This window comes from Drosophila subobscura, chromosome U (genome assembly GCF_008121235.1).
Source record: "Drosophila subobscura isolate 14011-0131.10 chromosome U, UCBerk_Dsub_1.0, whole genome shotgun sequence".
Classification (NCBI taxonomy): Eukaryota; Metazoa; Arthropoda; class Insecta; order Diptera; family Drosophilidae; genus Drosophila; species Drosophila subobscura.
This window is the reverse complement of record NC_048534.1, coordinates 3,691,657-3,704,276: the sequence shown is the minus strand read 5'-3', so window position 1 is coordinate 3,704,276 and position 12,620 is coordinate 3,691,657. Positions and strand designations below refer to the sequence as shown.

The 12,620-nt window shown below is 48.2% G+C and overlaps 1 protein-coding gene across 1 annotated transcript; it reads left to right on the top strand.

The window, feature by feature from the left end:
- Window positions 1–4,952: 4,952 nt before the first annotated feature.
- Window positions 4,953–10,673, top strand: LOC117901482. The gene is made up of 2 exons (XM_034812251.1): window positions 4,953–5,078; window positions 5,149–10,673. Exon 2 carries the CDS (start codon window positions 5,150–5,152, stop codon window positions 10,625–10,627), a length of 5,478 nt encoding a protein of 1,825 aa, XP_034668142.1. The 5' UTR covers window positions 4,953–5,078; window position 5,149; the 3' UTR covers window positions 10,628–10,673.
- Window positions 10,674–12,620: the final 1,947 nt, after the last annotated feature.

Sequence of the window (12,620 nt, the reverse complement as noted above, 5' to 3'; positions counted from 1 at the left end):
GCAATGGACGATTCTTCATTTTATTTTTTTGTTGTGTGTGTTTTTGCCTGTGTGAGGTCAACTGTGAGGTGAATGGAGGGAGAGTATTTGTGTCATATGTTGCACAGTGCCACAAAAGAGCAGAGGAATAAATATCAAAAGGGGGGAAGGAAGGGCAGAAAGTTGGGTATAGATTAATGCGGGAGCAGTTTGAAAGGGGAAGAGATAAATTAAAAATAATTATGGAAAGATTTTAGAATGAGAAAATTCGGATATAAGCGAAAATGTTTATCGAATGCCCAATAGTTCTGCCAGCTATATAGTAATTTTGCCATTATATGAACATAGTATTAACCCCCCCAGAGAGTGCATTCAAAGTGCTACCTTCTCTACAATTAAATGTATTTCAGTAATTCCCAGCACACACAACACATATGGTAGGCAGGGGGCATTGCCCGACGATTGGTTATTAAAAGTTGTTAATATTGTTGCTTTAAAAAGAAGCTGACATAAAGTTTCCGCCGCCTAGTGTCATATGAATATTATAATTATTATTATTGCACTACACGAAATCCAACGTAGCAACTCATCGAATACCCATCGGGGCTGCGGGGACCCATTTAATTAAAACGAGGAGGAACGTTTGTGAGACGCTTCGTACGCGTCACAACTTTTATATCCGGTACTAATGCAGTGTATATGTATGTACATAAATATTTATTTATGTAATCTTAGTGTGATACATACATATGTATGAACGAATGATATTTTCGAACTCTACATTTTAAATTTTAAATTTTTTCTACATCTGTCATCTATATTTTCATAACTTTTCACACCAACGACCCCTCCACCAGAGACGCCCACTGCACGAGGTAGAATGTGCTAGCGATAGAGAATGAGCAAATATAATAACGTTAAATTTGTATAGTATCTGATATCCAGGCGATCATCAAGACGGACGGACGGACGAACAGACGGACAGACAGACATGGCTTATCGACTCGGCTATTGATGCTGATCAAGAACCGTTTCCTTCTATGGGTTACGCACATTGCTCCGAACACAAATACAATATACCCTGTTAGCTTTCGAGTACCGGTTATTATAAATTCCACCGCAAATGTAAACTTCAGACACATCAATATCATTTCGAGAAAGTGTGAGAGGACTCAATGTAAGTCCCTCAAAAGAAAATAAGAGCAGCCAGAAAGGCTAAAAATATAAATGAAACGAGGGGGGACGCGCGAGACGCTTCTTACGCGTCACAACAGTTGTACATCTGTACGTTGGTGGTTTTTTTCTAATTTAACATTTTAAATTTTTTCTACATATGTATGTTATCTAAATCTACATCACTTCTAACGCCAACACGCTCTTTTAGCTCGCCCCCCTCCCCAAGAGCCGCACACTGCACGGAGCAGAGTGTGCACTGTGAGAATGTTCAATAAATAAGCAAAGCGCCTGGACGTAGCCACTGCAAGTTAATTTCTTCATTCTGCCTATAAAAATGATCCAAACTGATCCCAATTCGGTGATCTGGTAGAAATGCTCCTTTCCTAAGGAATGGCATTTTTAGTTTTTTATTTTTAAAATTGTGGATACAGGGCGGTGCGAAATTTTGAAATACACTTGGCTCTAGCTTTTATAGTCTCTGACATCCAGGAGCTAATCAAGACGGAGGGACAGACAGACGGAAAGATATGGCTCTATCGACTCGGCTGTTGATGCTGATCAAGAATATATATACTTTGTGGGGTCGGAAACGTTTCCTTCTGTGCGTTACCTACATGCATCCACTTTTTGCACAAATACAATATACACTACTTACTCTTAGAGGACCGAGTATAAAAACTGTTACTTGCGACTTGTGGAAACTTTTATGCATTTTCCACACAGAAAATTAAACAGCGTCCGAGCGCAGGGAAAAATTTGCAAATTATAATTATTTCGTAGCTGGGGAATAAAAAAGGCAAATTTGCCTTTCACTCCAAAAGTACGCGGATTTTGACGAGGCAGGAGAGTCTCTATCCTGCGGCTAACACACTTTGGAGAAGCTGTAAATGGCAATAGAGAGGGGAATAGGAAATAATGGTAGGAGGAAGCTGGAAGTGAAGTTAGCCAAGGTGCTGAATCCGCACTGGCAGAAGCCACAAGGCTGCTGGCTGAGAGGCAAATGCATTACATGCGCCATTGGGGGGGTGGTTGGTTGTGGTGGGAAGGCGGGCAGTTTGCCACTGGGCAAACTTCAATTAAGGCTTAAAACTTTCAATTAAAAACTTTGTAGCGCGTGCGAAAAAAAATCGGATACCTCCGAGAGCAACGAGGAAAACAGGGACGGGCAGAGCGGGTCAGTAGTCGGAGGCTGCTCCTGCGCAAGCGGTCGAAAACTTTGTTAAACTTTGCTTATATTGATATGCATTTTAAGCGAATTAGGTTGAAGGATATTACGAGTTAAGGTGAGCCAGATATTCACCTGGCTAATTAGGGGACAGGCAGTAAAGGGTATAAACATGACCAAGGACATAGAAATGGGCAAAGGAAGATTTTGCTGAGCAGCAGGAGATTAAAGCAAAAGTACGAAAAGAAACAAATGGAAATTAGAGCAGGAAAGTCATGGGGAAAATTGAGAAAAGGAGCTGAAATAAGAATTGCTTAAGAAAACATTCGATAGAAAAGTGAGAAGTAGGAACAAGAGGTGTTCTAGAATCAGAAACAATCAAGGGAAAATCCTCATAACGAAATTTACAGGTTAATTTTCGGACTCTTCACGGTGTTCCAATTTCTTCCCAGACACCCTCATAATCTCCTAAAATTCCAGCCAATTAAAGTAGCCTCCAAAAGACGTTGAACCTCTTCCACTTTAAGGCAGCGTCTGGCCCGAAAGAATTGTTCACCCTAGAAGTAACTTAAGCACAAAGGGAACATAACCCCGCCGCCCGGCAGTACTGCTCGACTCCTGGCCATATGGCAAACACTTTTTATTCTTTTTTTCGGCGTCGACTCGAAAGTTTTGCTGCTTCAATTTTTCAGTTTCTTTTCGGGCGACGCTGCGCTGCGGCCTGCACAGCCGTCGAATGCATTTTTAATGAATTCCACGCGAAAAGGTGAATGTAACATGTAGCGACAGAGAGAGAGAGAGAAAGAGAGGTGGAGTGCAGGTGAGAGAAGGCCACCCGAGGAAAATGCTACAAAAATTGAAAAGCGCAACTTTGACTTTACCTGTGATGCTGTGTCCTCTCTACCCACTCCCTGCACTCTTTCATCCTACAACTACAAAAACACCTACAATGCTGGGCGAAAAAACTCTTAATTGAATTAAACTTTTTAGTGGGAAAAGTGCGCAGACGATGGCTAGCGAAAAGGCTAGCAAATTTTTAGATGCTTTTGTTTTTATAGTCTTGGCAAAAGATATTTAAGATTTTTTAACTTCTACCGGAGACTTCTAAGCCAAGATAAATTATTTTGAAATATTTCTAGAGGCTGGGAAATATTTCTAGTGGTTAGAAAATATTTCTTTTAATTATTCCACAATTTTCAGACAGAACTTCGCTCAATTAGTGCATCAGGGAATTTAACATATTTAATATAAATTAATTATGAATTATGAACAATAAATCTCATTCCTAGTCCTAATTTCCATATTTAAACTCCTTTTTTCCCCTAATAAATACTACCCCTTAATTGAATTTTCGTTGAACAATTATATATGCACACAATTAGCCCCCTAAAGCACCTTCATTTCGGGCAATTTCCGCTCTTTAAGTGCCATTTTCTGAAATTATTATAAATCATTTATTTGCACAGCGAAAAACGAAATGCTAAAAACAAAACTGCAGAAGGCTTTTCGCCACCCCGCGGCAACAATAAGTCAGCAATTGAAAATGCTGTCAGTCAAAGGCAAAATAAACACGAAAAGCGAACAAAACGCGCAAAACGGACAATAATTGCGCATTAAAATTGACGCCCGAATAGAATATGTACAAAAATTAACTTCATTTCCGCTCGCGGGGCGGCGTTGTGTCAGAAATAAACATAAATATGAAATGAATATGCCGTGAATTTTGTGCAAATTGAAAAGAGGTAAGCGACAGGCAAAGAGGGAGGTCTCCTCCCCTACCGGTTGTTCTGTTGAATTATTACACAGCTTTTCCATTGGGCCCCTGCCCAAGCCTCCACCCTCCACCGTTCGAGTTGTTATTAATTTCAATTATATGGCGTTAGGGAACGGATCGTTGGCAGTGGAGCAAGCAGTGGGCGGAGAAGCAGTGGTGGGAGTAACAGCGCAGAAAGCAGTGGCGGCTGACAGTGGAACAAGCAGTGGGGGAATTGCCATGGTTGCTGGAGCAGAGCCTGCTGAAGCTGCGGGATTGACTGGGCTTAGTTTTGGTAACTTATTAGAGCTGACATATGTGAGCCATAAAATGCAAAACAAACATGAGGGGAACAGAGGGGAGCTCCAACTCGAACCGCAGTGCGACAAACCACAAAAAACAAATGGAAAACAAGTCAATTTTTATGGCATACTTCTGGGAGGCCCGCAGCCAAGGGGCGATGCGACGGTAAAAAATAGCAGCACTGAAATAGATGCCAAGAAGTGAGGGAAAGGAGAGGAAATCACGGCACAAATGTTGCCAAGAACTGTAATAAAAATGTGGTCTGTGTGTGTGGCGGGGGGAGGGGCAGATGTGTGTTGCAAAAATATTTATGGTTTTCAATATGATAAGCAGAAAATGGAAAATAAAAGAAAGGGAAAGGTGTAACAGGGAAGTCGAAGGGAGCACAAAATATCCTTTACTTGTGGGACTTTGTGCCTATACTTGTTTCTTGGGGAAGTACAAAGTAAACGAAAAACCTGGTAATTCCACTCCGAAATTCTCTATCGATGCTCTAGGTAGCAGGGTAGCAGTCCCTGCCACTTATTTAATTATTCATGTAAAAAAAAACAGTCATGATTTGAATATCAGTTTGTAAGCAAAACTGGCCTTGAATATCAAGCAAAGTGAACACCCACAAACCAGTATACCAGTATACCAGTTACCAAAATAGAGACAAACTTTATATATATTTCATACCAAAAGCAGTGAGGATAAAAACAGGTAAAAGCAAATGGTGAAAACTTATTTTAAACCAACTTTAAGCTGCTAACATAAAACGCTCTCCCAACAGAATGGGGGATGAGCGAAAGAGCACTTACAAGGCGACCACAGTGCAGGTGCGACTGCGACCCAGAAAGGAGCCTAAAGTGAGAACCACAGAGTTCATTGAGGAGCCGGCGGAGAAGCGCAAGCACAGGGAGCACAAGGACAGAACGGAGCGGGTTTGGGGCAAGAATCAGTGTCCGCCGCGCAAAAGTCCCGGCAAGAAGACCAAGGAGCAGCGCATCATACAGCAGTTTCGGAACATTGACTTCTCGCGCAAGGACTCGGAGCATCAGCTGACGGTGCAGACGCTAGAGTTTCCCGATGCCAATGTGAAGCGGACGGATCTGCACAAGAGAGACGAGTGCGGCCAAAGTCTGGTGCGGCGGAGGGGCAGGGACTTCGCCAGCTCTAGCAACTCGCACTTTCGCGACGGTGTGCAGACGGTGAAGATTCGCAAGCAGAGCTGCACCTCCACCACGGCCTCGAGCCAGTCAAGCAGTCGCGTGTCGTCGGGGCGACCCTCGGCACGGGTGCATGGGATGGCCGACTCACAGGAGATGATCGACTCGCTGCACGAGCCCTCCGAGCGTCCGCCATTCTTCAAGGGCAAGGCGTGGATGAAACCGTGTCCGGCGAGCCTAATGGCCGGAGCTCCGCGCTCCCACATCGGACGCTGTCCGGACAACTACACTCAGCTGGCAAAGCTGCGTCCATCGCGCCAGAAGTTCTTTCTCACGCAGGACCCGCGGCAGACGCACTGCCTGGTGAATCCTGTGGCGCTGCGGCACAAGCCGCTGACCAAAGTGCAGGAGTACGATGTGATCAGCAAGATGGTGAAGCACGGGGACAATCTGTGTGCCAGCACGGGCTCCGAGGGCTCCGACTCGCACATCAGCGAGCTGATTGATCTGCACAATCCCTTGAACTTGGACTTTCATGGCATGGACTACAAGAACACGTACGAGCAGGACGAGATCGAGCAGGAGGACACGCAGACCTACTGGCGGGTCAATCGGTACATGGCACGGCGTGCCACGAAGAAGAACACCCAAGTAAAGGTGGAGGCAGAGCTAAAGGCGGAGCGTCTGGCTGTGCCGCGTCGCTTCACCACCCTCATCAAGGACGAGCCGATGCAGGAGGAGCCGGTGGTCAAGTCGCCACGTCTGGTGGATCTCTACCGCAGTGCAGACAAGCCAGCAAATAGAAAGAAAATTGACGAGGAGCGCGCGCGGCGTGAGGCACGCTACAAGGACATTTACCTGCGCAGCAAGCAGCGCTCCCTGGAGCAGCAGAAGGAGCGCCAGAGGCAGGAGGCAGCCGAAAAGGAGATCGAAGCACGCACCGTGGCCGAGCGGGATCTGAGCGAGGATGTGGCCATCATCGATGATGCCATCGAGCGGAGCTTCCGCAAGAGTGTCGAGATCAAGCCGGTGGTGCGGAGCCGCAAGGTCTTCCCAAAGACCCTCACCGAAACGGAGCGTCTGAAGGCGGTCATGCACCGTGAGAATTGTGTGGCACGCGACAAGGCCAAGGTCACCCAGCAGTTCTTCCTGGAGCGCACCGGTAAGCTCAAGGAGCTGCCTGCCGCGGAGCAGAACCTCCGCTGCGAGGAGAGCATCGACGGCAGCGTCGGCTCCACGCCCAGCGAGCAGAGCAGCGACGACGAGGACTACCTCCAGGTGGGCAAGATCGGCGATCACTTCCAGCTACGCGGCTTTCACTTCAAGCACGGCGACGGGCTGCGAGGAAAGCTGCATCGCCACCAGATCATGCAGGGCCAGCGCACCGTCAAGGGTTGCCTCACGCGCGAGGAGTGGCTCAGTCAGCTGGTGCCACACAAGGAGCCCATCAAGCTGGACATTGAGCGGGGCATCATCAAGGTCATGGACCCCGACGATCCCAATTTGGATCTGTTCCCGCCCGAGCCGCTGCTCATGAAGCGTCACGAGCGCCAGAGCGCCGTCCGTGAGTTCATCGATAAGCGTCTTGGCATGCACTACCATCGACTGCTCCGCAAGAACATCAAAGTGATCAAGCCGAAGCTGCAGTACAATGTGCGAAAGTTCAATCTCATTCGGTATGTCTTCCCCGAGAAGATGATTGTGTTTGAAGATCGCAACCAGGCGGAGGTCGCCGATGTGGATGTCCTGGATGCCACAAAGACCACCACCACGTTGGAGTATCTGAATTTGAAGCAGAAAATAGCCTCACTCAAGCGGCACAAGAAGAAACTCGCTCGCATGCAGCTGCTGGGGCTGCCCTGTCAGGAGATCAGGAAGCAACAGTTGCGGGATCTGGGCCAGGACGAAGGCGATCAAGAGGAGATCGAAGTGGACTGGGTGCCGACACCAGAGCCGCCCTACGACCAGTCGGAGCACACCGAAGACACTAGATCGAGCGTGGATAGTCGACTCTCAGCGGGTTGCGACACTCCCCGAAAGGATCTGCGCTGCTTTATGCCCACGTGGAAACGGCAGCGAGTGCCAGTTACTGGCAACAACCAGAAGAATCGCAATCGCAACCGTTACTGGAGCAGCAGTATCCCCGAAAGCCTGCAGAAAAACGAAAGCCACTACAAAAATTGGCGGAACAGCGTCCAGCGGCGAAAGAGCACAGTCTCGATCTTTCGAAACAATTGCAATCGCGCGGGCTACTGGCGGGACCACAAAATGTCCTCCCATGGGCGCCTGCTGGCCGGTGCTGGGTATCAACCAATGCGCTATCGCGGCAACATGCCAGCACCCAAGCTGCGAGAGAAAACTCTGACGATCCATCCACGTCGTCGCCGGGACTACGAAGCGGAACGCATTCCATCGGCTATTTTCAATGAGGTGCTGCCGTATTCCCCCGTGCCGCTGCTGGAGCAGCCCGAGCCGGAGAGGATTCGCCTGGCAAATGTGCGCAAAAAGAAACGCCGCTACACGGACATTTTTGAGGCGCGTCACCACCACGACCATTGGGCGCCCACCCAGGTGAAGAATGTCCATGTGCAGTACCAAAACAAGACTGTGCACCCCGAGATTACGACTGTCCTGAAGCGGATCAAGGAGCCAGTGTTCAAGTTCGATAAGGCCAATCCGCCGTGCAAGAGGCACATCGACACGGACCTGACAATGCCGCGCTATGACTTCGAGACGATCATCAACGAGCATCTGGCTGCCACGCGCATCGACACCAAGGAGACCAACAAGGGTGCAGTGGTCCAGGACCTGTGCTATCCCCGCGACTTTGTGTTTCACTCGCGTGATCCCGAGGAGATTGCCAAATTGGATTTCCCTGGCCGACGGGAGTACTTGGAGTTTCTGCGCGAAACCCGCGAGGCCATCTACGAGACAAAGGACATTGAGCCGGGCGAGGAGCGGCTGCTGGTGGATCGCAGGGCTATTTGCGCGGACCTAGAGGAGGATCTGCGCAGCATCGAGAACTGCCTGAGTTCGCTGAGCAGCTCCACGTGCACCGATCTGTCCAATGACAGCGGCAGCTTTCTGGTGGTGGAGGGAAAGACCAAAATACCCTTGGACTACATACGAAAGCCACTGGTGCCGTTCGAGGAGATGCGACGCTCACGCTTCCATGCCACAGTCATCGATGTGAATGCCGAGGACGAGGATCCGTATCGCATGCTGCCCTTTTCGGGCCAGCACAAGGAGCAGTCGTCCATGATGGGGCCCAAGGACACTTTCTTTACCTTCGGCACTCGCCTGAGGAATAGTCTGCGACTGCGACTCGAAGTGGAGGTGCCAGATGTAAGAAAAACGCTGCTGGGTCCCGGCAATCGTAAGTATTATGGCGCTGTAATCACCGATCTCGATGAGAACTACATCGAGGAGCTGAAGAGTCGCCCGAACGTGAAGACATTCAACTTCAAGACGGGCATCGAACTGCTCAAGGATGCCATGCGACTGAAGTACGAATCGCTGTTGATCCAGGGACAAATGGTGCGCACGAAGATCTACGACCGGATGAACGAGCGGCATTGGGTGAACATGAAGAATACGAAGAATCTGTATGAGGGTCTCTTCGTCAAGTGGCAAAAGAGGGAGTACAATGCGGCCATGTCGTTGGTCTACCAGGTGAAGGCCTACTACGAGATCACCGACAAACTGAAGCACGAGTTTCGCGAACTGGAGCGGGAGCTGATGATGCTCAACATGGACATTGTGTTCATCGAGGGGCACTGGATACGCTGCATTATGCTGCAGAATTTCCACTATCTCATGGGGGATCAGGACTGGCGCATGGAGCACGACTGGATACACTTGGTGCCCGCCTCGAAGCTGGGCAAAGCGTCCACAGAAGCCGTTGGCGAGGAGCCGGAACTGCAAGTTGAAGAGGAAGAGGGGCAGCAGCAGCAGCATTTGGAGTACGAACTAGAACGTGCAGACATTTCCATAGCCAAGCGTTCGACTGTCAACATTCGTGTGCGGGACAAAGACGATGCATGGGCCATACGCTCCTTCTACTACGATGTCTACATGCAGAAGATCCACCCTATTCTGCAGGTCTTTCCCGATGCCGAGGCCTTTTTGCAGGGAGTGGAAAACCTTAAGACAAAGACCTTTATGACCCTACTCGAGATGCACTTTACGCTGTCCATTCACACGGAGCTGCAGGGCCGACTGGAGACGTTTATGGACTGGTGCAGCAAACACCTCAAGGAGAAGGAGGATTACGTGGCCCGCAAGTCGGCCAAGAAGTTCTTCATGGAGGGACGGGCCATCGAAATGGAGCATCGAGTCCTGCACTATCTGGGCAAGCCCATCGAGCAGTCCTTTGCCGATGAAGAGTTCAACAAGCATCGGGCAGTCATCGCCGAGGTGTGGCGTCGCGTCGTGCCCGACTCGCTGCGCGGCAGCAGCGACGTGGTGCCCTGCACGGCCGACATGGTGGCGGGGATCAGTGATGTGGTGATGGAATTGCTTGGCAAGTTCGAGCACATGGACATAAAGAAGGTGCGAGAGGTGGAGGTTACGCTGCGCAAGCGGCGCCGCCATCTGGAGAAGATCTCGGCTCAGGCCTACCAGGTGGAGCGGCGCATAGAAATGGAAATGAAGAAGGTGCGCCGCAACCTGGAGCCACCCTACAAGCCACCCCAGCGGGAGGGTCGTCTGCCGCGTCTCTTCTTCAAGAAGCGTGTGGTCCCAGTGCCAGAGCCAAAGATTGTCATTTCGGAAAACACCAAAAACTTTATGCGCGCTTTCAAGGATGATGGCGAGGTGATTGCCAACTCTCTCACCCAAGACTCGCTGCTAGTCGTGGACAACATGCAGGAGCAGATTGTGCCCTTCTACTTTGATCACTTCCTCAAGATCCATGGCTACACGCCCAACTACAACTTCAAAACAAACGTCGAGCTTCGCGACGGACCCGAGCTGGCACGCCTCAAGATCAAAGAGGTCATACCCGACGTGCTCATACGCCTGGAGAACTGGGAGCTCACACACAAGAAGATCATGGAGGAGAATATTCAGCGTAATCCCAAGATGTATGAGAATATTAACTAATCAAATGCGGAGGCACTGTACTTTTGAGTTATCTTATGAGCAAATATTTCATAGTACTTAAAAATGTTTAATAAATTACAAGTGGCAGATGTGCTCCCCGGAGTACCATTAAAAAGGATTCCCTTTCTAGGAACAGTTCGACTTTCTGACTTTCGTGTATCGCAACATGGAACATGTTGCTTCCCCCGAGTACTTCCAAAGAGTTTCCCAAGCTGTATGAGAAGTTACTTGAGCTATTTGATGAGCAGTTTTTAGAAATATCTGAATAGTATCTAATAAATTTGAGTGAGAGAGAGAGAGCGATGGCTCTATGAGGATGGTGCGGAGTGCCCTCCCCTGACTGCCCTCACAGTTCGATATTTTTCTGGCTTTTGTGTATATTATTATTTCCGTGTCCATTATAAAGAATCTTTTTCAAAAGTTTTCTGGGGCTAGCTTTCACTACTGTTGCAGCTGTCGCTTTCTGCTACACCTCCCCCCTCGCCCCCTCTCTCTCTCTTTATGTCTCTCTATTGTGTAGAAAGTTCTTGGCTTTCTTTTTTTAGTTGGCTTGTCCCTGGCTACGCTCCGCTCGTCATTCTGCTTGTTTGACTTGGCAACAGCTGCAGCGGTAATTTTCATTTTGCCATGCTACCTGATGTCCTACTTCATTGCCACCAGCAGAGAGCTGTTCCACTCTTCCTCGCTGTTTTTCTAGCTCTCTGTCGCTTACTATGTTTGCAGCCAGCAGCTTCTGTTTTGAGCTCTTTCCTTCCTTCTCTCTGCTACTTTATGGCATAAAACTTGCCTCAGCTTTTGTGTTATATTTGCACATAAATCACACAAGTTTCTGGAAATTATTTGCTACTGGTTGGTGGGTTCTTTTTTTCTGTTCCTTTCCTTTCTTTACCTGTAAGTGGGGAAAGTGCGTTGTTGCCCACAGTGATTGCCATTTTTCCCCGATTTGGATCGAACATTTAAAGGGAAATTCGTACAAAGGAAAATTACAGACACGACGACGACGACGACACTCTCCACGCCTCACACAATTTCCATTAGCAGCTAATGAAGCATTAAAAAAGTGACAAAAAAAAGGAGAAGAAAAAAAGAGAGAAGCCAGAACAGAGAGAAATGCGAGTACTTAACGCCATATTTCCAAGGAGCTCAAAAAGCGCACAGCCATAAAATGAAATAAAAGAAGAAAAAAAAGCAAAAGAAAAGGCAAAGGCAAAGCCCGTACTCCCAGAAGTGATTGGAGGAGGGTGGGCAGAGAGTAAAGTGAGCTCTCGCTGAAAATATAAAAGCATCACGAATTAAATACCTTTTAGCAATTAATCTGCTTAGCTAATGGACGTTTCCCAATGCGGACTGCCGACTGCAAACTGCGACATTGGATGGTGCGGAGGAGGCAGGACTTACATTAGGCTTATGGCCAGGCGGCAGACTGACTGTCCGAGCGACCAACCGACCAACCAGTCAATGGGAAATCTCTGCATCGAAATGGCAATGGCTACTCTAACTATTTGTCCGTCTAATTTCATTCAATAAACTCGCGCCACATCCCACCATTGGCCATTGAAGCCAATGTTCCTCGTCGCTCTCTATCCACGGGATAAAGCCTGTCCCTTAGTCTGTCTGTCCGACTGTCTGTCTGTGCCTGTCAATGCTTTCAGCACTTGAATGTTTGCCTTTTGACCGGGCTGACTGCCTGCCTTGGAATGCCCATTTATTTAGCTCTGCTCAGCCTTTTATTTTTAATTGACGCCGCCAGTTGGTTTTTAATATCACTTTGCAGCTTCGATTCACATTCGATTCGATTTGATTTGATTTGAGGCCACTTCACTTAATTAAGCTATTCATGTCAAAGTTCAGCGACTGTTTAAAATTAATTTAGTAGTAGATGGGGGATGTTCATTTCTCTACAAAAGTTCTCAGGTAAAGTGGAGCTGCTCTATTAATAGAGACAGACTGGCATGCACTCTGGTAGCCCACTGATAACGCTTCCGAATCTTGT